Genomic DNA, 27,711 nt, shown 5'->3' on the forward strand with positions numbered 1-27,711 from the left:
TAGAAACAAGACATAGTCATATGGCATTCTACTAGGTACTGTCATACCCTAATTATGCATGAAACAGTGCCTGTCAAAAACATTATTTCATCATTTCTTTCATCATTTACATTCTATCTAACGATGCTAATTAGAAATCCATCCCTCGGTTCCCATAACTACTATCCCATTTATTATACTTTTAAAAGGCTTTCATAAATAAATTGTTCCTAGGAGAAAATGAGAGGAAAGGTGACATGGTTCAAAAAGAAATGTACTCATTACCTGCCTTACATAACTATAACCCCTCTGTGTATCACCTTTAAAATAAATCTTTTAAAAAAATGAAGTACAAGATGAGGAAAAAATAGATTGCTTAAGTTCAGAGGATGATAATAATCACTCATATCTATTGAGTTTTCTGTGTGCTAGGAACATACATCCCTCACAACATAAAGAGAGAGGCACTGTCATTCTCTTTGGGAAAACAACATAAACATGCCAGCAGTTCAATAATCTGGCTAAGGTCACACCACTAGTAAAGAAGAGAAAAAGAATTCTGTCCCTGGAAATGTGGTTGCAGGGCCTGTGATATTTAGTCACTCTTCTGATATTTAGTGTAGAAATTCTGGAATGCTTGCTAAAACTGATTACCCTTTCTATTTTTTTTTGGCGGGCGGGAGGAGGGTTGGCAGTCATGGGACTTGAACTCTGGGCCTGGGCACCATCCCTGAGCTCTTCAACTTAAAGCTAGTGCTCTACCACTTTGAGCCACAGCACCATGTCTGGATTTTTCTAGTGATTTATGGAAGATAAGTCTCAAAGATTTTCATGCCCAGGCTGGCTTTGAACCTTGTTCCTCAGATCTCAGCCTCCTGAGTAGCTAGAATTACAGATGTGAGCCACCAGTGCCGGGCTACCCTTCCTATGTTTATATGAGGGTTCAAGCACAATTTATTTAATAGGTTCCTTGATCATTCTATAGTTTCATTGAAAAACAATACATCCATTGTAGAAATCAAAACCTTTACCTTCAAAAAAGAAAAGCCAGATTTGCGGGGACAGGTAGGCCTTCCGCCTTCCAGCACTTTTTCCACTGCAACAATTTCTCAAAGTCACTGCTGAGCCTGGCAGGAGAAAATTACCTCTCCAGGCCTACTGGGTCTGTGTTAACTCCAAATCTTTCATACACCTTGGGATTGAAGGGCTTTTTAAAATCAACTTTTATTCTCTTCTTTCTAAACTAAAGATCACTTTCCTTGTCAGAGTTAACAAGTGAAGTATGAGTTTTTCAGCTTCCCTTTCTGTCACATATTCTGTTCATTTCAAACCATAGCATTTTTCCAAACCTACATTAAGGCTGCTTTGTCATTTGCTGTCATTACATGATTAATCCATAACAACAGGTTGTCATTCTCCCCCACCCCCACTTTGCTGCAAAACTAACATGAAACCACCTTTTGTATTCTTCATGTTCTTCACAAGCCTCAATCCATTTCAGAGCTCAGCCTTCTTGGTACTAAATTTTACAGACACATGTCACATTTGGGTTTACTTGAGGATATGCATTTTTCTTTGATCACTTGCACATTTTAAGACTTGATGAAGTCAATCACTCATAATTGTTTGGTGAGAATTTGGGGGGATTTCTAAACTGTCTTCCACTTAGAATTCCATATCACATGATCAAATCTATTTTGGTTACATTTTCCTTTCTAAAACTCTCATTCATCTCTTCAGGCAGCCATCATTACTGGTAATGACTTAGCCCAGAGTACTAATGAGCATCTGAGAATAGAAATGGCCAATGGAATAGGATTATCCAAGCTCTCTACTTTTTGTTAAAGGAGGCCTTCCAGCATCTATCCAAACAGCTAAAGGCATGCAATGTACATGTATAATCCCTCTCTGCTAGATCTATTTATTTTTTATGTCCCAAACTCTTATTTTCCTCTCAAATCCATCTCAGTTTTTTGAAATATATTATTCATCACTCCTGTGGTATCCCGAGATGCTCAGGTTAACCTCATAGCCCACACACAGGGTTAAAGTTTATATATAATCATTGTTCTTGAGATGTTAACACAAATGAAAGTAACATTCTTGGTAACCATTTGAGGGAATAAATCACAGAAATACTTTCAGTGATGTTTCCATGACATTTCTGAAATCCTCCCTAATATTGCTCCAGACTCTCTCCCTCTCTCTCTCTCTCTCTCTCTCTCTCTCTCTCTCTCTCTCTCTCTCTCTCTCTCTCTCTCTCTCTCTCTCTCTCTCTCTCTCTCTCCCTCTCTCCCCTCTCTCTCTCTCTCTCCCTCCCTCCCTCCCTCCCTCCCTCTCTCTCTCTCTCTCTCTCTCTCTCTCTCTCTCTCTCTCTCTCTCTCTCTCTCTCTCTCTCTCTCTCTCTCTCTCTCCTTCCTTTTGTCTCCTTTCTATCTGCTCTCTCATCACTCTCTCTTTCACTATATCACCCATGTTGGACTACTTAGCTTTGTCAGTGTTCAAATTGCAGCTTATGTGCCATCATGCTTAGCTCAAGCCTGTATTCTTAGACTTAACTAGAACTCTGTTATTTCCTGTTATAAATGGGCAGTATGGCAACACTCTAAAACTGAAATTCCAAGATTCAAATTCCTCTGTCAGACGTGTCTCTACAACTAAGTTAGGTGTTTGCATTAAGACAAGTGATATATCTTCTCATGATTCAGCTATTATTTTCAATTATGAAATGAAGTGATAGTAAAGGGTAAGTTTTTGGGGTGGGGGGAAACATTATCAAACATTATCAAATTGTCTAGGACAGTAAGCACTCAATTCTAGTTAACCTTAGGAAAGCATTGTCTCTTTTTAACTAGGAACATGTAATTTTCCACAGTTTCTCAAATAATATTTCACAGAAATCATCATAAGCCAAAACAGTATTATTGGACTTTTCTAAGATAGACTTAAATTGCTGACTGGCTATGGTGTTGAAGAATATCTGCTTCGTTCTCTGACATACCGAGTAGCTTCCCATTTTAGTATGTTTAAGCAGAGTCTATGAAGATCCTACCTCTGAGTCCCAGAGCCTACCACTTTTCATCCAGATGACATCATCTCTACATGCCAAGAGCGCGTCAGTCTAAGTACAGGAATCACCTCAGGTGGGTACCTTAGCCTTGGCTGGCTTCGTAGCATACTAAAGTCCTGCTTCAGATAGACAGACAGCAGGACTGCTGATGGAGTTGGTCGTCACCGCAGATTAAGACCTTCCTCATGGAGATCAATGGTAGGGTTTCTCTAGTAAATTCTTACTTGTAAATCTCCCTTGTTATTAACTTTTCCCCACGAGCTCAACAGGCTAGTATTATACAGGATAAACCTCAGAAAGTAGAGCTCAGAAACTGAAGAAAAACCAAAATACACTAATCCAGACATAAGGTCACCAGGACACATACCAGAGAGGAGAGCAACTAAAACAATATTTAAGGATAATTTAAGTTTTTGGAGACTCATTGTATGCGAAAGGCTAGGGAAGTGATAAGTCACAGATAAAGCCCAGGTTTCAGACTCCAGAATCATGGGCAAGAGTTGTAGAACTAATAATGTCCAGTTGACTTGGATAAGGAACATCAGGAACAAATCCTCAGGGAGCTAGTGGATCAGGAAGGCTCTCACCCAAGCAGGGCACCCATCTGAGTTACTCAGACAGACAATGTGTTCCGGTGACCATTAAGATGATATGCTGGGGAAAGAACCTTTTCAAAATACTACTAATGCTTAACATTTTAAAATAAGTTTATGGCCAGGCCAGTGGCTCATGCCTGTAACCCTAGCTACTGAGGAGGCTGAGATGTGACGATCATAGTTCTATACCAGCCCAGATAGGATTATCCTCTTATGGCCAATTAACCACCAGAAAACCAGAAGTGGTGCTGTGGCTCAAAGTGGTAGAGTGCTTAGCCTTAAGCAGAAAAGATTAGGAAGAGTGCCAGGCCCCCAGATCAAGCCTTATGACCAACAAAAATAAACAAACAAATCTTGTGTGTTTAAACCAAAAGTAACTGACTCAAAAAAGTAACAAATAATAGAAGAGCATTATGCAAATATAGTAAAAAAAATTATAAAAATGATCCATAAGTGAAATGAATCTGGAAAATCTTTATACAATAGGAAATGACTCATCAGGATAAACGTGACGTGGGGCAAAGTCAATACTTCCAAGTGTGATTGCTGTACTGCATGTAGTTCCTGATTCCTCAGAGTTGATACCCAGACTTTTTTGTCAGTTTCTAACAAGAACCAAGTTTCTTTCTTTTCTCAAGAAAATCGAGATTCCCAGAGTCGTCGTTAGGATTGGTAATAGACACGCTCAACCAAGGTATGCTCTCTTACTAAATGGACAGTTTGTACTCCCCAGCTTCCTTTTGACAGTGGTCTTCAGCTCCCTATCTTCCACTTTTCCTGGACCATTTTCTCCAATACAAATAGGTTTGAAGATTGAGTAAGCTGGGTGGTATTGTTGCTATTGTTACCTTTATTTTCTTGCTGAGTTTCATATCCGCTGCAGTATGTTTCTCTTCCAATGGTTTAGATGATTCTTCCTCTGGACTAACTTCTGGTGCTGCCTTGGTTTTAAATTCTAAACTTTCTGTTTCCAGGGCTTCCCAATCTAAAACATCTTCCTGTTCGACCTGCAAAATACTGGACAGCACTTCTGTAAGCTCCTCTGCCACACTGTGCTGGAAAAAGTAAATACAAAACAATATTCTTATTAGTCCTTCCAAAGCCTTCAGCTATGCAATACTTTCTATGTTTCAACAAAGTGAAAACAATGTGTGTGTGTGTGTGTGTGTGTGTGTGTGTGTGTGAAAAAATCAATACTAGCTACTACAGCAACATCCCTAGCAACTTCATGAAACACTCACCCACTAATAGCCTTTACCCTTCTCATCACATAAGTTTCTGCTATAGATTTAGATAAACTCAAATTGACTTTAAAAAGTCAAGGATGAGAAATTATTTCACAAGCCCTATTTCCCTCTGCCTCAGAAAATATACCTAGTTCACAGTTGTAACTGCACAAAAAAACTGCAAGAAGAGGGCAAGATTCAGGTCATACCCAGACACTACCAAACACTCACACAGGGAAGCTAGTATATGGTTCAAACAAAGCACCAGTTTATTTCATTATTCAGGTTGTCTTTTAGGTCTGTCGTGGTCACACTAAATAGTAGAGACCTGCTCTATCCTGATGGTGTATGGGGTTGAGAAACAAGATTTCTACTAAGCAACTGTTTATCTAGAAATCTGACTTCAGTTCTCAGGGAAAGACTCAGCAGGCTACAGAAAGATAGTAGTCACCACAGCTCTATCCACATACAGGTAAAAAATGCCTCAAGGAATGTCTATGCCTTCTAGACTAATGAAAATATCCTACTAGCTTAGCACCGTCAGTTAACATCTGTAACCCTAATTTCTCAGTAAGTAGATATGAGAAGGGGAATCTTAGTTCCCCATCAGCACAGGTCGGTTGGGCTGAAGCAATCCCACCTCAGCAGAAAAAGCTAGATATGGAGACATGTTCCTGCCATACCAGCTACAGCAGGAAATATAAGTATTGTAAGAGCATTTCCTGGATGAAAAGATAAACTTGTTTCAAAAATAATCTGGATAGCCTGGAAAGTATGGCTGAAACAGTAGACTATCTGCCTAACAAGTCAAAGGCCTTGTGTTCAAACCCCAGTAGCAACAAAAAAAAAATAATTAAGGAGTCTTAGTGGCTTGTAACTGGATCTCCACAAACCTAAGGAACGTAGCTTCATAGCTAGGTTTGGGTATTGATTTCAAATCAACGCTATTTGGAATTGCAAATCTCTAGAAGTTAGAACTGCATTGCCTCAATGTAATTGATGATAAGATTAGCCTGGTTTACATAAAAGTCTGAATTATACAGGGTGACTAAAATTCAATAGATAGATAGATAGATAGATCTTGTTCCTATTAACTAATTTGCTAATAAGTAAAATAAAAGGTTAAAAATTGCACGTAATGCTAACCACTACAAATGCTTCCTTGTGCAAGAAAGAGGGGCTTGTTAATAAAATGAAGCATGACTATTGAGCTTGTTTCTGTAAAGATCTTGATGAGAATTATGGAAAGATAAGGTTAGAATGAAACAGTTCATTCTGTCGATGAACACAAATTTCATATCTTGGTCAAGTTATTTTAGCACTTTGTTAAAAAAAAATTGGGTGGGGAGAGGGCACATTTTAAAAGAGCCTTTTCATAAAGTGGAAATGTTTGCATATTGGAGTGATGCACATTAAAGATCCTGCTCCTGTGCCATCTCCTCCTGACACGGAGTTAACAGTCCATAGCTGTGGACATTATCAATCACTCTTCTTTTTAATTTCTGTTTCAATCTTTCTCCACAGCTTCCTGAGAAAGTATTTTGAAGTCTGAAGGGATGCCCCAGTTACTGAAATAGGAAATAGAAGGAAGAGAGCTGCCAGCTCTGCTCACCTCACTCCTCCACCAAACATTTTCTCTTCTGTGTCCCCTGCTTCTGCTTCAGCCTGTGTCACACTGAACTACATCTTCCCAAGCAATCACCATCATTATCATTATCCTAATGGAGCATTATTTCACCTAGTTCTAGCTTGCAGCACAACTCCATGGAACCCATCACACAAAAGAGGAAACAGCGTTAGAGAGAAGTTACATTATTTACTCAGAGTCACATTTTTTATAAATAGAAAAGGTTTATTTACATACCCACAATGTGATTCAAAGATGTGCTCTTTTACCTATTTCTCTTTGAGCAGACTACTAGCACTTCACATGTGGTGTGCAGATTCCTGTGGTCCCCTTCAGACCCTTTGGAGAGGTCTGCTATGTCAAAAGTGCTATTGTCATCATGCTATTGTGATGCTTTTCACCTTTACATTGTTGAAATGTGCAACAGTAAATTGCACTGATAAATCCTGAAACAATGTTCCTCAAATGATTAGCATGAGATTACAAAATCAATTAGGGTAAAAAAAAAATTAGCTCCAAGATCAAAATAGATCAATGGATGAAATAATATAACAGTATGTATTATGCATATGTGTAAGTATAATTGTGTGTACATTATGCATAAATATATATTTGTATATATATATGTTTTTGTTTTGATACCAAATTACAAAGTAATCTTTAAGAAACTACCACTTGTGGAATTCTGGTCATTGAGAAAGAGTTAAAGGGTTATAAAATATGATTCCCTTTCTAACATATACAAAATTATGTTAAATATAATTTGACCTGAAGAACACATTGCAAAAGCAGATATGTGGATTCCCCATTTATTTTGCCAATGATGAGCAGAATGGAAGTTTCATCTCTGAAGCAACCCTCTGTCACCAACTTCCATATTTCTTAGAAAGTTTCCCCTTGTCATGCTTTCAATGTTTCTTCTAGCTCAATGCAGACTGCAGTATCACTTTCTTAGTAGCTAATACCTTTTAATTAACTCTCCAGCTACCTTCTAGACATTTGTGGCTCTATACTAGAAGAATTGTAAGGGAAATGAACACTAGGATATGGAAACAAGAGGTTTATCTTTGTGATTGTTGTGGTTGTTGATGAATGTACTATGTGAAGCTGTTTCTATTTTCTTCTTTTCCCCATAAGGTTTATCTCATGTTGTTACTGTATCTGACTTTGGTACCCAGTATATTATATATACACTTATTTGTGTGTTTGAAAATGGGAAGGTAAGGGAAAAACAAGATGAATTGGAGGTGGTGGAAAGAGAGAGGGAAAGTTGGAAAAAAAGAAAAACATGGGAAGGGGTAACAATGTTCAAGAAATAATGTACTCATTACCTGATGAATGTAACTGCAACCCCTCTGTACATCACCTCAACAATAAAATAAAATTTAAAAAAACTTCCCAAGACTCCCTACGTACTTTGGATTAAATAAACTAAAAACATAGAGGAAGCTGTAAGTAACTCTATATGAATCTTCACACAACAGTGATAGGTTACTACTTTCACATAGGCAAGAAGGAAACTTGTCAAGGACTTTACCTTTTCAGTTTCGTCAGCACTTGTCTCTGACCCTGGCTCTGCTTCCTTGAGAAGTGGTTGTACCAGCTGAGGTGATTTAAAGTACATTTGCTCCATTAAAGAAAGTTCCTTGAAGGGGAGAGAAACAAGCAATTAATGTAATGCCAATATTTAAAATTATTGAGATGTATTATTCAATATAGAAAAATGCTATTAATCCAGTAAATGAGAAATATAAACTACTCAATAGCATCCATTGCGTGAGAAATGCTGAATAAGAGATATATTAAAATATTTAGCCTTTTCTTTTTATTTCATGGACTTTTTTTTTTCCTGTTGTGGGGCTTCAACTCAGGGGCCTGAACAATGTCCTTGGACTTTTCTCAAGGCTAGAGGTCTACCACTTGAGACACAGCACCACTTCTGGCTTTCATATGTATATGGTACCAAGGAATTGAACCTGGGTCTTTATGCATGCTAGGCAAGCACTCTACCACTTGGCCAAACTCCCGGCCCATTCATGGCCTTTTAATTTGTTGATCTCTAGATATATTATTAGATTTAAAATATTATCATCAGCTACCAAATGCATTCACTAAAACAAAAAACTATAAAATACAACCCAAGAAAGATAACATGAAAACTAAAATTTAATCCAACTGAAAGAAAAGGGAAATATAAATACCTTTAAATTTTACTGAGTGTCCAGTAAGAATGGCCATGATCAAGAAATCTAATAACAACAGATGCTGGCGGGGATGTGGCCAGGAGGGATCACTACTACACTGTTGGTGGGAGTGCAAACTCACTCAACCACTATGTAAAGCAATATGGCGATTCCTCAAAAGACTAAACATGATCCAGCAATTCCACTAGTTGGCATTTACCCAATGGTCCAGAACCAAGGTCATACTAAACCCACAAGCACAACGATGTTCATTGCAGCACTATTTACCATAGCAAAGATATGGAACCAACCCAGATGCCCCTCAGTAGATGATTGGATCAACAAGATGTGGAATTTATACACAATGGAATTCTGTGCTGCCATCAGAAAGAATGACATTGCCCCTTTTGTAAGGAAATGGAAAGACTTGTAAAAAATCATATTAAGTGAAGTAAGCCAGACCGAAAAGAACAAAGGCTCAATGGTTTCCCTCATTTGTAATAATTAGTACAAACTTTGGACTCTCCTAGCAGAGGATTACAATAGCTCAAAATCTAGATACATTAGGCCATATAGGATGAGGCTAAATGAAAGGACTTCCAGGATATGGAAACAAGAGCCATATAATGTGTGATTGTTGTTCTTAATGTACCATGTTATATCTCATCTCTTTTGTTGCTCCTTGATTATTCTCATATTGTTACAGTATCTTACCTTGTTATCCGGTATATTGTATATATGTTTATGTGTTTATTTGAAATAGTAAAGGGAAGGGGGAAAACAAGATGAGGGGAGGGGCTTAGGAGAGGGAATTGGGGACAAAAACATGAGAAGGGGTATCAATGTGTGTGAAGTAATGCCCCCTCTATCTGGCGAATATAACTCTAACCCTTCTATTCATTACAATACATTTTTTTTAATTTACTGAGTGTAACTTTTGCTATATTTTCTACCATTACTTATGTCAATTGCAATGGCACATGCTATTTAGTTGAGATGACAAGGGAATCATATATTACAATTTATAATAAACAGAAGGAAGGAGACACTGGTTCTGTCCAAACTATAAATTCTCATATCAGGCATCAATAGACAAGTTATTTCCTTCATCTTAGTTTTATTATCCTAAAATAATGGGCATTCAAGCAAGTCACTGGTGGCTTACACCTGTAATCCTAACTACTCAGGAGGCTGAGCAGCATGGGCAGATAAATCTTGGGGACAACCAGGGAAATGGAAACCTATGCTGTAAAAGGGGCCTAACTCATGGCCCAGTGCTCATTCTCTGGTCTTGGGACCACATCTGGCTGAGATGGTACCTGCCGCAGGGTTGGAAGGCATGGCTGTGGTTTGTAAGGCCACTTCTGGGATTGAACCCTTCCTTCTTGAGCAGCACACGCATCCTACTTCCTCAATGAGAGTACCTCCCCCGCCCTTCCCACCTTTGTGCTGATAGGCACCTGCATCCTCTATTAGCTGAATGGACTTCTTGCCTTGACGGGTCTCTCTGACGCGTCTGATTGTGCTCCCAGGGGGAAAGGGCTGGGTGCAGGTGGTCAGTCGGCCCTCGCCTTTCTGGACTTGTTCTGGTTGGGGCGTGTTCTCTCTATCCCTCCTGCGGGTCCGGAGGAACCGAGGACTAAAAACCCAGACATCTTATCTCCACCTAACTAGCTAAATTCTAGACTGGAGGCATGGCCCAAGTGATAGAGCACCAGCCTTGAGTTACAAAGCTAAGCAAGGACCTAAATTCAAGCCCCATTTGAGAATGTGCACATGAATATGTGTACACGCATGCACACACACACACACACACACACACACACACACACACACAAAGAGACCGATGCAATATCTATACAAAACCTACATTATCTTAAATAAAAATCTCATTCGTTGTCACAAACAACAGAGAAGATATCACAAAAGAAAATGGCAATTAACTTGAAGGTATTACAAAAAAAACATGTAAAATAAATCACAAAAAAGAGATAAAATTGAAAAAAATAAGCAAATATTTAGTCTAATATATATTTAACTAGAGTTCCAGAAGGCAGTTAGGTCAGATCAGAAAATTTTTACACACAAAATAATGCCAAAAACTTTTCAAATTGCATAACAGTTATAAGCCCTCTAATGTAATCAGCTCAATAAACTCCAAGGAGAATCATATAAAGAACACTGCACCATGATATTTATCATCAAAGTAGTGAAATTTAGGAGTGAAGACATTACCTTAGAATAAAGATGCCCAAGAAAAAAACGCACATTAAATACAGAACATTAAAACACACAAAAAGATGAATTCCCATACCTTACTATATACTATGTCGTGTCAGAACTACACGACATAGCAGCAGCTTATCCAAAATTGCTGTAAGAAAATAATTACTCACACAAAAATTTTCATTTTCTGAAAATATCTTTCAAAAGTCAAAAGGGAGCCAGGCACCGGTGGCTCACACCCATAATTCTACCTTCTCGGGAGACTGAGAAAAGAATTGTGGATCTAGAAAAGCCCAAGCAAAAAGTAATCCATACCTAAAGAAGGAAAATGGACATTGTGACACACTCCTGTGATCCCAGCTAATATGGAAAGTGAACAGATTGAAGCCCAGGCATCTGTCTACATGGAAAGCAAGATCATATCCTAAAAATAGCGAGTGTAAAATAGAGCTTCAAGTCTGACCAAACAGATGAGTGTAGACCCAGTAAGTATGGGAACCTCAGTTCAAATCTCTGTACCAAAAAAAAAAAACATTTAGAGATCAAGCTGGTCAGGTGCCAGTGGTTCACATCTATAATCCTAGCCATTCAGGAGGCTGAGATTTCAGCATTTCTGTTCAAAGCCATCCCAGCAGGAAAGTCCAAGAGACTCTTACCACTAATTAAATACTAAAAAGCTGAAAGTGGAACTGTGGTTCAAATGCTAGAGCACTAACCTTGAGCACAGAAGCTCAGGGAAAGTGCCAAGGCCCTGAGTTCAAGGCCTGGGACAGACAGAGGGTGGAAAAGAAAGTCAATGTGGCACAAAGTGAGAGCAGGAATCATTGTTATCAAAGGTATAATGATAACAATAAAGCAGCTATATTAATATCAAATACAGTAGATTCAAACAAGGGATTTTCCAGAATAAAAGAGAATCATTTCATTATAATAAAAGAGCAAAGCAACTTAGAAGCATAAAAGAATGTACGAGCAATGAAGCTTAAGCAAAACCTAACAGAACTGAAAATAGAAATACAAAAAGCAAATTTCCACCATAGTTGGAAACTTCAAGTCATGACTTTCTGACTCGAAGATTTCATTCTTCATAAATATACAGACTAGATACTATATGTAAAAGCCTGAAAACAACTCCTTATAAATATTGGCTTTGGGGCCAGGGTCCTGACCTAGTGGTAGAATGCTTGCCTAACATGCATGAAGCCCTGGGTTGTATTCCTTGGCACTACAAACACAGAAAAAACCTGAAGTGGTGCTGTTGCTCAAGTGGTAGAGCACTAGCCTTGAGAAAGCCCAAGGACCGTGCCCAGGACTGGCAAAAATATATGTTAGCTTTATAAACATATCATTAAAGTTTAAAGAATAAGAATGTTCAACACCAGACTTAGAAATACTGTTCACATATGAGGAAAGAAGGTATCTTTGTAAAAGTTTACTTACTTAATTTGGCTTGAAGATTAACAAAGCATCAAATTAGTGCCTTAAATAATGTTAAGAAAAAAGATCAACATTAAGGGGCGGAAGATGGCGGCGGTTCAATTGGAGTCTTTCTGAGCTCTCGCCAAGATACCAGTTTGGGCAGCGTAGGGGATAGTGCATACCTCAAATTGAGCCTAAGTAAGCTTTAGCTTCTGTCACAGAAGAAAAAGGCAGAAATCCGGCACAAAGAAGACAGCGGGGACTGGTTCCTGCTGCTCTGAGCGGCCACGGAGACAAAGCGGCTCTTCTGAATCTGAGCAGCAGTGCTTCTTGGCGCTGTAACCTCCCAGTTGCAGACAGAGCCACACAGAGCCTGCGCGAGCCCAGAGCCGACACCCGGCTGTGCCCGGACCTGCCAGCTTCACGGAACCGGAGAATCCAGCAATTTGTGAGTACCACCGAGGAGAAGTTTCCACTTCTACTCGCGGATTGGCATTGGGAGAGAGCCCTGCCCCCACAAGCTGAGCGCAGCTCCATCTTGACTACTGGCAACGACCCAGGCCAAAGCAATTGGAACGTGAGAGGTGGTGCTGGCGGCGCCATCTTTCTTACTGGCAAAGGATTTCCCAGCGATCCCTTAGCCGGAAATCCGGCCCCAGAGCTGCTGAAGTCCATCCCCCACACCAGCCACAGCCTGGTAAACAAAACCCGCCTGCCAATCTTTCAGCTTCCTTTTCCCAAACAAACAATCGGATCCAAAAAACCTCATAGCCAGATCAAGAGAGAAAGAGACTTTGTGAACTGTTTGGATCCCGAATTTAGTGGAGACACAAGTTTCCTATCCTGCCATCCTGCCCTGATCCCCAAAAAAAAAATATCCTGAAGAAGACTTTTTTTTGTTGTTCTTTTTCACTGTTTGGGGTTTTTTTTTTCTTTTTTTTTCTTCCACCCCATCTTTCAGTTGCATTTATAGGTTTTCTTATTTTATCTTTACCATCCTACCTACACTTTTTTTTCTTCTCTTTTCTCTCCCACATCCCTCTGTCACTGTGGTCGTTCCTGGAAACATAGTGACAGCTCTGGGTACAGTCTGAATACAAATGATATCTACATTGATACAGTCACCTGCTTTTCAATCTCCTGGTCTCAATCCTAGTATTTCTTAAGTAAGAGCTCACAGTAGTGAGGAACCTCCCCCCACCATTTTCTTTCTTTCTTTCTTTCTTTCTTTCTTTTTTGATTTTTTTGTTGTTGTTGTTCTTTTTGCTTTTTTGTATTTCGTTTATATTGCTCTGTTTTTTGTTTCGTATGGTTTTTTTTTCATTGTTCTTGTTTTGTGCTTGTTGTCATCTTACTTCCCTGTTTTTCCTTCTTTATTTTTAAAATTTTCCATCATTGAAATCTCCTATACCTACCTCCCTCTTTTCTTGATATATTCTTCTAATTACCCTTCTTACTTTCACAAGTTTTAGCTAATACTTTCCAAACTTTGTACTCAAATATGCTACCTGCTAAACAACTTAGGTCAGATATCCTTACGCTATGCATTTTCTTCATTACTATAATAATCTTACACTCCTACGTTATTCCTCTTGTACCTCCCCTGATCTCTCTCATACTTTTTTTCTATCTCTGGTCCTCTGATCATCTTTCAACCCGTATAATGCATGGATCTATACTTGATGGCTGTTGAGCAATACTGTATATCTAGGTGTTCAATGATACTCTAGGTCCAGAGGGCTTAATTACAATAGAGATTGGAGTGAGAGGCTTATTGTTTTGGTCATAAATCGGTGACCAGTGGTTGTATTAGTCTGGTCTGCAAGTGTACAAAAAGAGTGGTAATACCAATCAAAAATTGTGAACATCTAGTGTCTGCCACCTAAAGAGGTCGAGGTTGGTTATATCTGAAAAACTATAATTGTGTTAAGTATTAATCGTGCTCCCATTTTCAAATGGGAAGAACAAGAAACTCAAGAAAAATGTCAAATCAAAGAATAACATCCCCCACCCAATATGAACAGACAATGGTACAGTCACTGGCAAACCTAGTGGAGAGTCTTCCGAGTGCTATACAAATGCAACTGATAAACATCTTTAATGAAAAATGTGAAAATATAAAGATAAGGGAGGAAGCCATAGCTAAACAAGAGGAAACCATTAACAAGGTGATAAGTGAAAAAGGAGAAGCCATAAAGGAGGCCATAATAAAGGTTTTTCAAAGAAAAATGGATGAATTCATAGAAACCACAAACAAAAAGGTGACCGAACTCCAGCAAATGTCCAAAGAAAATAAAGCTACTGAGCTAACCACTCAAAAGGAAATAAAGGAGCTAAAGAAATCCTTACATGATCTAAAAGAAGAGATACAAGGCATCAAAAATGAGCAATTAGAAGCAAGGGAGACGAGGAATAAAGTAGATAGCTTTGTGAGCAGGTTAGACAATGCAGAAGAGAGAATTTCTGGGGCTGAAGATAATTTAGTTGTTTTAGAGAAAGAACAGAAAATGACTCGATCAAAATCTAGGAAATATGAGAGAGCGCTTCAGGAGGTCCAAGATACAATTAGGAAGCCTAATTTAAGGCTAATTGGCATTGAGGAGGGTCTGGAGAAAGAGGTCAATGGTACTGGAAATATACTTCAGGGAATCATCTCAGAGAATTTCCCAAATATCCAGAAGGGCAGGCCCATCCAGATACAAGAAGCTTTTAGAACCCCAAACAGACCTGACCAGAAAAGAACATCCCACCGCCACATTGTAATCTGAACTTGATCAATAGAGACCAAAGAAAGGACCCTAAAGGCAGGCAGGGAGAAGGGATCAATAACCTATAAAGGCAAACCAATCAGAATAACCCCAGATTTCTCAGTAGAGACCATGCAAGCAAGAAGTGTCTGGAAGCATATATGCCATGCCTTCAAGTCAAATAACTACCAACCAAGAATACTGTACCCAGCTAAGCTCTCATTCATAACTGAGGGAACAATAAAAACATTGCATTCAAGGGAAAAGCTGCAACAATATGTAGCAACAAAACCAACACTACAGAGAATTCTCAAAGATGTTCTATACATAGAAAGCCAAAATAACGGCAATACAGGAAAAGAAATGGCACCTAAACAGCATACCATCTAAGTACCACAAGAACTGTCAAGACACAGGCCCTAATAAAAACTTTTAAAAATAGTAGGAACTAATAAATATCTCTCAATCCTAACGCTCAATATCAATGGACTTAACTCCCCAACTAAACGGCATAGATTGTCTAGTTGGATCAAAAAGCAAGATCCATCATTCTGCTGTCTTCAAGAGACACATCTTACCCAAAAAAACAAACACCTTTTGAAAATGAGAGGTTGGAATAAACTCTATCAAGCTAACGGCCCCCATAAACAGGCTGGAGTTGCCATCCTCATATCAGATAAAATAGACTTCAAACTAAAATTAGTGAGAAAAGACAAAGGTTACTACCTACTACTAAAGGGATCTTCCTCCAGGAAGACATAATGATCCTAAATATCTACACACCCAATACCGGAGCTCCAAACTTCATCAAGCAAACTTTACATTCACTGAAACCATACATAGATCAAAACACAGTGATTGTTGGTGACTTTAACACACCACTCTCACCTATAGACAGATCAACAAGGCAAAAACTCAACAGAGAAACCTTAGAATTGTACAACTATATAGACCAACTAGATCTAACAGACATCTGCAGAATAGTCCACCCAACAACAATACAATATACGCTTTTTTCAGCAGCACATGAAACATTTTCCAAAATAGACCACATTTTAGGCCATAAAACAAACCTGGACAGATTCAGAAACACTGAAATTATTCCCTGCACCCTCTCAGACCACAAAGGCATCAAATTGGAACTGAACACACATCTCCACCAACGAAAACTCTGTAACTCCTGGAGATTAAACAACACATTGTTGAATCACCAATGGATCATCGAAGAGATCAGAACAGAAATCCAACAGTTTATAAAATTTAACAATAAGGAGCACACAAAATACCAGCTCCTTTGGGACACGGCAAAGGCAGTACTCAGAGGAAAATTTATAGCTCTAAGTGCCTACAACAACAAGTTGGAAAAATCACAAACCAACAAGTTAATGTGTCACCTTAAGCTCCTGGAAAAAGAGCAACAAACCAACCCGAATCCCAGTAGAAGGAAGCAAATTATTAAAATCAAAGCAGAAGTAAATGACTTGGAATCCAAAAAAACTATAGAAAGAATCAACAAAACAAGGAGTTGGTTCTTTGAAAGAATTAACAAAATTGACAAACCCTTAGAAAACCTTACCAAAAAAAGAAGAGAGCATACCGAAATAAACAAAATCGCAGACGAAAATGGTAATAGCACGACAGAAATTACCAAGATCCAGAGTATCATGAGGGAATACTTCTCAAACCTTTACGCCATCAAATTTGAGAATCTAGAAGAAATGGATGAATTCCTAGCCAATATTAACATACCCACACTGAACCAAGAAGAACTGACCCAACTAAACAGGCCTATTTCAAGCATTGGAACAGAAATGGCAATAAGAGACCTTCCAACTAAAAAAGGCCAGGGCCAGATGGATTTACTGCTGAATTTTATAATGTCTTCAAAGCAAATCTCACACCAATACTCCTCAAGCTCTTCAACGAAATTGAAAACGAAGGTTCTTTACCAAACTCATTCTATGAAGCCAGTATAACCCTCATCCTCAAACCAGACAGAGATTCATCAAAGAAAGAGAACTATAGACCTATTTCTTTGATGAACATCGATGCAAAACTTCTCAACAAAATACTGGCCAACCGTCTACAACAACTTATCAAAAAAATTATACACTATGATCAAACAGGATTCATCACAGGGAGGCAAAGCTAGTTCAACATACGCAAATCAATTAATATAATTCAACACATCAATAGGAGCAAGGACAAAAATCACATGACTGTCTCAATAGATGCGGAAAAGGCATTTGAGAAGATCCAACACCCCTTTATGTTAAAAGCTCTGAAGAAACTAGGAATCCAAGGAACATTCCTCAATATAATAAAGACTGTGTATGACAAACCCACTGCTAGTATTTTACTTAATGGCGAAAAGCTAAAGCCATTCCCTCTAAAATCAGGAATGAGACAAGGATACCCACTCTCTCCACTCCTCTTTAACATAGTATTAGAATTCCTAGCCAATGCAATAAGGCAAGAAGCAAGCATAAATGGGATCTAAGTAGGGAAAGAGGAAGTAAAACTTTCCCTCTTTGCAGATGACATGATTCTGTATTTAAAGAATCCTATAGACTCTACTCCTAAGCTCCTCGAGCTGATTCAAAACTTTGGAAGGGTAGCAGGCTATAAAATTAACCCTCAAAAATCAACTGCCTTCCTCTATGCCAACAGTTAATGGAATGAGGCAACAATCAGGAAGGCAACTCCTTTCGCAAAACCTCAAAGAAATAAAGTACCTAGGAATTAGCTTAACTAAGAATGTAAAGGACCTTTTTGATGAAAACTTTAAAACCCTGAAAAAGGAAATTAAAGCAGAACTAAGGAAATGGAAAAACCTCCCATGCTCCTGGATTGGAAGAATCAACCTCGTGAAAATGACAATCTTGCCAAGGGCTATCTACAAATTCAACGCAATACCCATCAATATCCCAATGTCATTCTTTGAAGAAATAGAAGAGGCAATTCAAAATTTCATATGGAATAATAAAAGACCCCGTATAGCAAAAACACTTCTTAGCAGAAAGAATAGCGCTGGAGGAATTTCAATACCAAACTTTAGACTCTATTACAGAGCAATAATTATCAAAACAGCTTGGTACTGGCACAAGAACACACCTGAAGACCAATGGGATAGAACTGAAGACCTAGATATTAAACCACAGACCTATGGCCACCTAATCTTTGACAAGGGAGCCAGAAAAATAGAATGGAAGAAAGCCTCTTCAACAAGTTGTGCTGGCAGAACTGGTTAAGCACCTGCAGAAAACTAAAGTTGGATCCTTCTTTGTCACCCTGCACTAGAATTAACTGCAAATGGATCAAAGACCTCGAGGTAAGAGCTGACACACTGAAAACTTTAGAAGAAGGAATAGGAGATATACTAGGCCACCTTGGCACAGGTCGAAACTTTCTTAATAAGGACCAAGAATCACAACAAGTCAGAGAAAGGCTGGATAAGTGGGACTGCATTAAACTGCAGAGCTTTTGTATGGCAAAGGACATAGCTAGTAAATTAGTTAGGAAGCCTACAGAGTGGGAGAAGATCTTCACCAACCATACAACGGACAAAGGCCTCATATCTAAAATATATCAACAGCTCAAAAAATGGAATCACTCCAAAACTAATCTCCAAAGTCACAACCATCCCATTAAAAGATGGGCCAAAGAGTCTTCTCTGAAGAAGAAACAAAAATGGCCTATAGACACATGAGGAAATGCTCAACATCTCTGGTCATAAAAGAAATGCAAATCAAAACAACGCTAAGATTCCACCTCACTCCAGTTAGAATGGCCAGGATCAAGAAAACGAATAACAACAGATGCTGGAGGGGATGTGGCCAGGAGGGATCACTACTACACTGTTGGTGGGAGTGCAAACTCATTCAACCACTATGGAAAGCAGTGAGGCAGTGCCTCAAAAGGCTAAACATAGAGCTCCCCTGTGACACAGCAATTCCACTACTTGGCATTTATCCAACCATCCAGAAACTAGGGCATACTAAATCCACTAGCACAACAATGTTCATTGCAGCATTATTCACCATAGGAAAGATATGGAACCAACCTAGATGTCCCTCAGTTGATGAATGGATCCACAAGATGTGGTATTTGTACACAATGGAATTCTATGCTGCTGTCAGAAAAAACATCGCCCCATTTGTTAGGAAATGGAAAGACTTAGAAAAAATCATATTAAGTGAAGGAAGCCAGACTCAAAGGATCTTAGGCTCAATGGTTTCCCTCATTCATCATAACCTGTAGAAACCTTGGGCCCTACTAGCAGAGATTTGCAATAGAGCAAAAACTTGATACATAAGGCCATATAGTATGAAGCTTATTGAATGGACCTCTAGGATATTGAAACAAAAGCAGTATAATGAATGACTGCTGTCCTTAATGTGCTATGTTACCTCATCTCTTTTGCTGTTCCTTTGTTATCTCATATTGACACAATATCTCACTTTGTTATCTGATATATTGGATACATTTGTATTTGGTTACTTGAAATTGGATGGGGAAGGGGAGGAAAACCAAAAGGGGCGTAGGGAGAGGGTAATGGGACCAAGACATGTGGAAGGGTATCAATGTATGTGAATTAATGCACCTTCTATCTGGCAAATATCATGTTACCCTTTTATTAAATACAATAAAAAATAAATAAGAAAAAAATATCAGAATGTCACTAATAATGAATTCTATGCCAGGCACTGGAGGCTCACGCCTATAATCTTAGCTACTTGGGAGGTTGAGATCTGAGGATTGCAATTCAAACCTGGCCTAGGCATGAAAATCCATGGAACTCTTATCTCCAATTAAGCATCAGAAAATTGGAAGTAGTGCTGTGGATCAAAGTGGTAGAGCTCTAGCCTTGAGCTGAAGAGCTCAGGGACAGGCCCCAGGCCCAGACCCAGAGTTCAAGCTCCACGACCAACAACAACAACAGCAAAAGTGACCTCATCTATTTGGAAGGAAAAAGAAAATCAACTGATAATCTAACCAACTATAAGTTTAAGCCATCTCTAAAAAACAAATAAAATTGTATAGCATCAATAAACCACCTCATATCTTAATGTCAAAATAATCCTAAGGGCCGGGAGTTTGGCCTAGTGATAGCGTGCTTGCCTAGCATGCACGAAGACCCAGGTTCGATTTCTTCGTACCACATACATAGAAAAAGCCGGAAGTGGTGCTGAGGCTCAAGTGGTAGAGCTCTAGCCTTGAGAAAGTCCAAGGACAGTGCTCAGGTCCTGAGCTCAAGCCCAGGACTGGCAAAAAAAATAATAATCCTAAAATGATGGATCATTTTAATTCCTTTCCTCCTCCTCTATTTTCCTGGAGAAGAGTTTTAATACTTTACTGACAAAAAGTGACACCTTGTTTGTCCCTGACTTCGGGGAAAATTATTTTGGTTTTGTTCTGCTTAATATAGTGGCTATATGTTGAGGCACAGTCCTTCTATTTCTAGTTCCTTCATAGCCTTCGTCATTAAAGGATGTTAACCTTTGTTGAATGCTTTAACTTCATCAATTGAGATGATCATGCAATTCCTGTTCTTAATTTTGTTACTGTGTTCTTGATCTATAAACTCATCTGTATTGATTTAGCTATGTTAGTTGAATTGTATTGGTTTCTTTAATGTGTTGTTTCATCCAGTTTGAAAAAAATTATTTAGAATTTTTGAATAGCTGCTCACCAAAAAATTGGTCTATAATTATCTTTGTTTTGTCTTTGCCTTGGGAATGAACTCGCGAATTTGGTAGGATTCCCTTCTTTTTGAACTTTAAGGAAGAGTTTAAAGAGTACCGATGTTCGTTTTGTTTTCTAGTTCTGGTAGAAAGGCAGTGGAATCCATCAGGTCCTGAGCTTCTCTTTTATAAGAGACTCTTTATTGCTGCTTCAATCCCATTGCTTATTATAGATTTGTTTATATTGTGTGGATCTTCTTGATTCAATTTTGTTAGGTCAACTATACCTGGAAATTTATCCACTTCCTCCAATTTATTTGAGTATAGATTTTCAAAGTATTCCCTTATGATCTTTTGGGTTTCTTGGGTATTTGTTGTGATTTCCTTTTTCATATTTAGTTTTATTGAGACCCTTCTCTCCCTTTGGTCATCAAAGGTTTATCCACCTTATGTATTTTTGAAAAAAACAGATACTTGTTTCATTAATACTTTGTATACTTTTTTAGTCTCCAGTTAGCGAATTTCTACTAAACATTCATTATTTCTTATAACTGCTAATTTGGAGTTTGGCTTATATTTCTTTTTCTAGACACTTTTAGGGACATCCTCATAGCTATTTGTGTGCCCTCTGCTCTTTCACATCGGCACTTTTAACACTATCTTTGCTTTATCCCAAAAGTTTGGTAGATTATTTTATTTTAAATAGATTCCAGAAACTTCTTTATTTCTTCAATGAAAGAAACTCCTTGTTCATTTGGCTTTTGAGTTCTAGTTTCATTCTGATAGAATACACAAAGTTATTTCCACTTTCTTGTATTTGCTGACTTATTTTATGTCCTAAAAATATGACCTATTTTGAAGAAAGTTCCATAATGAGAAGATTGTATGCTATGCAGCTATTAGACGAAATTCTCTATTGATTACATATTAAGTCCATTTAGTCTACAAGTATCATTTGATTTTGAAGTTTCTTTATTCACTTTTAAAAAGATCTCCCATGAGACTAGTCAGCAATCAGCGTCTCCTGATTTTCTGACAAAGTATAATATTAAAAGATTAACAATTATTCATCAAGTTACTTAAAACATACTTTACTTTTTCAATAACAGTTCCTACTCATAGCTTTTTTTCTGTGTGTGTGAACCCTATTTTCGTCCATATTTTCATGTTCTAAAACTTATTGTTGAAAGGCATGTAGCAATCAGGGAGCGCTTATTCAATAAAAATGAATGAATGTTATTAAGAACAGTAGACTTTTTAGTACACTAACTTGTATACTTCCCATACTCTGTTCTTTAACTAAACAATAGCCTTGAAAAACAAAAGTAGCAGTAAAATTAATATTTTAGCAACTTCAGCCCATGTGCATATATAGATTAGCACAGAGCTGTGTATATGCTAGAAAAGACTTCAAAACTCAGATATTTTTACCTCTAGTTCATATTAGGTACTAGGCATGCCTTGGGGGAAAGCTAAAGCAATGTTGTAAACTCAAAAGAATGTTTTGGCAAACACTGGAAAATATTGGTTGTAGACATTCAAGAAAATCTATGTGTAATGATTACCTGGTTATTAAGCTTATAAGTAGAGCTTTCTGTGGACAGATACAACAAAGACTATAGTCTTTAACTCAAAAAAATATCTGTTAAGTGACAAAAAAAAAGCAGCAGAAACAACAAATCCAGTGGGAAAAGAACCTGATTTTTAGCTATCTCATCAAGTTATTTAAAACATCCAATTTGCAACAAAAATTATGAGACATATAAAAAAATACAAAAGTATGGGCAGAAACTATCTCTAAAGGGATCACGAACCTGATGTATTCAGCTGTATAACCCCTTTGCAGATCACCTTAAAATAACAATTTAAGAGGCTAAATTTTTTAAAGAAATCGAGATCTTGGGATCATTGAGACAAAGACATTAAAATCACTTATTTTAAATATGCTCAAAGAACTGAAGGAAAGTGTGTCTAAATAACTTAAAGAAATTGTGAGGATAATATCACATCCAAAGAATATCACTACATAGGACTTCAGAAAGACTGAAGGTGAAAGGTAACCACAAAACTTATTCATTTTTGTAATGAACAGAAGTATTCAGCTCAGGAATAAGCAAAAATAAAAAATAAATTTATGACTCATGAAAAAATATGGAAAGAGTAAAAATAGCCTGAAATCACAAAAGAATTAATTTTAAATAACTTTGTTATATGCACAAAAGTTACAGAAAGAAACCAACTCTATCAAAGACATACAGAAGCTCATGCTGAAAAAGCATAGTGAGCTGAAAAACAGCAAATGATACAAAGGGAAGTTTTTTAAAAAAACTAAAATGATATTAAGACCATAGACTATCAGTGAAGAAAATAAATTAGAAGGGTAAGAAACAGTGATAAAGTCTTCCTATTGAAAAAGAAACTGAAGAAAGCAGGACAGTGGCAATAATCCTAGCTACTCAGGAAAGTAAGATATGAAGATTGTGGCTCAAAGCCAGTTCAAAGTAAGTATGCAACAACAACCCAAAGAAATGCTATTTCCCCATTCCTTGTACTCATATAGTAGTAAAAATTATACTTTATAATTATAATGTATTGCCCATTAACAATGTATATAATCTGCACAAATCTAGAGAAACAAGACTCCCTTTCAGTATTTTCTAATATATTTTGTTAATACCGGATCCACATTAGTAACAAAGACACATACACAGATATTCAGGCAACAAGTGTGACTAGGAATGTTGGTTCGCCCATATGCAGAAGCTCGATCTAATACACGTACTGGAGCATGATAAATGTATCATATAGGATTCTAGACATTCAGGCATAGTGAGACAAAAGGACATTCTTAGGAGAGGAACACAAAGGCACAATGCTTATGTGCATCTGATCATATAAAATATTTATCAAAATGAACTTCAAGAATGGAAACAAGAGGGTTTTTTCTTTCCTTTTTGTCTTGTTTCTTCATTTATAAGTTTTTGGAAGGGTAAGGGGGACACAGGAATGGAGGGATGTAGGGTAAACAAATGCCGCAGTGGTTCTCACTACACACTATATATTTTTTTTTTGCCAGTCCTGGGCTTGAGCTCAGGGCCTGAGCACTGTCCTTGGACTTTCTCAAGGCTAGAGCTCTACCACTTGAGCCTCAGCACCACTTCCAGCTTTTTTCTATGTATGTGGTACCGAGGAGTCGAACCCCGGTCTTCATGCATGCTAGGCAAGCACTTTAACCACTAGGTCAAACTCCCAGCCCTCTCACTACACACTATATTGAAAATAAATTATATGCTGGGCTCGGTGGCTCACGCCTGTAATACCAGCTACTCAGGAGGCTGAAATCTGAGGATCGAGGTTCAAAGCCAGCCCAGGCATTAAAAAATATGAAACTCTTATCACCAATTAATCACTAGAAAATGGGAAGTGGAGCTGTGGCTTTAGGGGTAGGGTGGTAGCCTTGAGTTGAAGAGCTCAGGGACAGCGCAGAGGCCTAGAGTTCAAGCCCCATGACCCACAAAAATTAATTAATTAATTAATTAATTATACAATTTGTATGTGGGAAGAAAGAAAATGAAAGAAAGCAAGGGAAAGGATGACATTGCCCCCAAAAGAAATGTACTCATTACCTGACTTGTTTAACCTTGTTATACATTACCTTTATAATAATAGTAAAAAATAAAATAAAGACAAATCAGCACCCAGATCCTGAGTTCAAGCCCCATGATCAACAAAAAAAAAGAAGTATTAGAAATAAGATAGAAAATTGATTCGTGGAAACAAAACTTCAGAATTGAAGTTATAAAAATATAAGAACAAAATATAAAAACAATACTTTGAGAGCTATGAAAAAAATGTAATGAGTAAAACATTAAAAATGAGGTGAATCTTAAATTTGGGACTATAAGAAAACCAAAGAGGAATTGTTTTTTAGCACAGTTCCTATTTTCTCTAATACGCATTAACTCTGGTTTGTCTCCCCGAATCCTAAACCATAAGGAAGACTCTATTTCTACATTTTCAATAGGGCCTGACAATTTCAGAACTCCATAAATAACTAAAACTGCACGACACAGGCAGTGTTCCAGCTCCACCATCCTGCAGACACTTCTCAGGTGTTTCAGAGACATTTCTACCTTCAGGAGCCTGAGTATCCAAAAAACATCAAATGGAAGGCATCAGTAAAATCAGAAGGGAAACCCAAACCTCACAAACAATGAAACCGCAGATGTAAGCCCAAAGGGTTCCAGGAAGTACTCCCAGCAAACACAGCCTCTGTTCTTTCACCTACAGTCCTTCAAACTGGTAGCCTGTTAGGCAGGCTTCCTATTGTAGGTAGGGGCAATATCTGTCTCCTTGCCAGCATCCTCCACCCCCAAGTCACACTGGCTCAGTGACGTGGACTACATGGACATTTCTAACACACAGCCTTTTATTCAAGACATATTGCCTTTAAATGACCTACTACAAAGTTCAAGTTTCACAAGGAAGGCAGATACTTGTCCACACAGGGAACTTTCTTGAGAAACTGAACTGATTTGCATGACCCTTTCTCACTCATGCTGCTGCAGGCAAACCCCTAAACACATTGGCCTATAGAATCTGTTGGCAAGCACCCAGCTCCAGCTGGGTTGATTTGCATTATTTCTTCTGCTAACATTTGTTTTCCTAGTCTAATATTTTATATGATTATTCTGGATGGCTTCACTCTAAACTCACCACTGCCAGTTCTTAAAAAATATGAAATTTCATGAAAAATAGAAATTGAGTGGCTGCTGTGTAACATCAAAATTACTAACAGCACTAATTTCAACTGAAAAGATGGCATCATTCCTACAGACTTCCTAAGTAGAATACAATGTATTAATACAGTATAGTAAGCGAGTTCAAAAAAAAAAAAAGGTCACTATTCCCAGGAACACAAAAAGGGATCCCTCCTCCAATAAATGTGCTTTACACACAACTGTTCATGGGAAAAAAAAAAACCCTATGGAACTTTTAATGAGAAAGCCCATTTTAATTATGTCATTCAAGATGAAAGTAATGAGAAGCTGGGTACCAGTGGCTCAGGTTTATAATCCTAGCTAATGAAGAGACCGGAATGTGAAAATCGTGGTTCAAAGCCAGCCTGAACAGAACAGTCCAGGAGACTCTTATCTCCAATTCACTATCAGCCAGAGCTGGAACTCACATGGTAGCATACCATCCTTGAGCGAAAAAGACAGGGACGAGGAGGGCCAGGAATTTGGCTTAGTGATAGAGTGCTTGCCTAGCATGCACGAAGACCAGGGTTCGATTCCTTGGTACCACATACATAGAAAAGGCCAGAAGTGGTGCTGTGGCCAAGTGGCAGAGCTTTAGCCTTGAGAAAGCTCAAGGACAATGCCCAGATCCTGAGTCCAAGAGCCAGGACTGGTGCAAAAAAAAAAGACAGGGGTGATATCAGGCCCTGAGTTCAAGCACTAGCGCCTGCACAAAACCAAATAACAAGGACAAAAACAAGGAAAGTAATGAGAAAAATACTTCCAGAAGATGATAGAGCCTATGGATAGGCAATACACTATTCTTCACTCCTTAATAACCAACTGAAGAGACACAAAAGACATTTTCTTCCAGTTATTACACCTGCTTCTTGGCTATAGCATCTGCTATGTCACCTGGGACATGGATTTAATTTAAGGAATAAGTATTCAGTGAGTTCTGCTCAGGGAACTACATGAGCCACATTCTGCTGGAAAACAGATGGCACCTTCTACCTTAGATCACTTGTTCTGGGAGAAGGCATCTGTCATGTCATGAGGACAAAAACACGTCATCCTGTGAGGAGGTCCACATGGCAAAGAACTGGAGGTCTCCGGCCGGCAAGCAGCACCAAAATGCCCACCTGGGTCTGAGACACCCTGGAAGCTGATCCTCCAATCATAATCAAGTCCTCCAGGAACAAAAGTTCCTGGAAGTTCCCAGAGAACATCTGAAGCTAGGCTCCTGTGAGTACACTACTCCTGCATGCCTGACCCACAGAAACTGTGTCAAATAATAAATGTCCATTGTTTTAATTTGCTAAAGTTTGGGAAAATGTATTGCACAGAAATAGAATCTTTTGTTTTATCTTGTTTTTTTGCCAGTCCTAGGCCTTGAACTTAGGGTCTGGGCACTGTCCTTGGGCTTTCTGAAAGCTAGAGCTCTACCGCTCGAGCATAGCACCATTTCTGGCCTTTTTCTATGTATGTGGTACTGAGGAATCGAACCTGGGTCTCCATGCATGCTAGGCAAGCACTCTACTACTAGGCCAAACTCCTGGTTCCAAAGAAATAGAATTTTTTTTTCTTTTTTTTTCTTTTTTTTTTCATATTTTATTTTTTTTATTGTAATTAGTAAAAGGGTTACATGATATTTGCCAGATAGAAGGTGCATTAATTCACATACATTGATACCCTTTCACATGTCTTGGTACCCGTTTCCCTCCCCCCCACACACCCCCCACCCGTCTTGGTTTTCCCCCCTTCCCTATCAAATTTCAAATATCCAAATACAAATAAATTCAATATATCAGATAACAAAGTGAGATACTATACCAATATGAGATAACCAAGGGACAGCAAAGGAGATGAGAGACAACATAGTACATTAAGGACAACAATCATTCATTATATGGCTTTTGTTTCACTATCCTGGAGGTCCTTTCAATTAGCTTCACATTATATGTCCTTATGTATCAAGATTTTGCTCAGAAATAGAATGTTTTAAGGGACACTAAAATTAAAATTCTGGCTCCAGATATTTCATGGTGTTTCTTAAAGAAGCCAACATCTCCAGATTATATAAACAATTTAAATTCTTCTAAATATTCATCTTCTTTTTAGCCTTTCTTAAACTTTACTGTTATTATAGAGGTAATGTACAGAAGGGTTACATTTACATGAGTCACGTAATGAGTACATTTCCTTTCGTACAGTG

At 38.2% G+C, this 27,711-nt stretch overlaps 1 protein-coding gene across 1 annotated transcript in view; it reads right to left on the reverse strand.

Annotated features, from left to right (window-relative positions):
- Positions 1-27,711, reverse strand: part of Ttc6 (tetratricopeptide repeat domain 6) — a 166,170-nt gene that overhangs the window by 111,062 nt on the left and 27,397 nt on the right. The window contains exons 3-4 of the mRNA XM_090345129.1: positions 8,036-8,143; positions 4,494-4,700 (exon numbers count right to left, since the gene is read on the reverse strand). Of these exons, the coding sequence (XP_090201255.1) occupies positions 4,494-4,700; positions 8,036-8,143 (315 nt within the window). The remainder of the gene's footprint in view (positions 1-4,493; positions 4,701-8,035; positions 8,144-27,711) is intronic.

Source organism: Megascapheus bottae, chromosome 14 (genome assembly GCF_031878675.1).
Source record: "Megascapheus bottae isolate mThoBot1 chromosome 14, mThoBot2.hap1, whole genome shotgun sequence".
Lineage (NCBI taxonomy): Eukaryota > Metazoa > Chordata > Mammalia > Rodentia > Geomyidae > Megascapheus > Megascapheus bottae.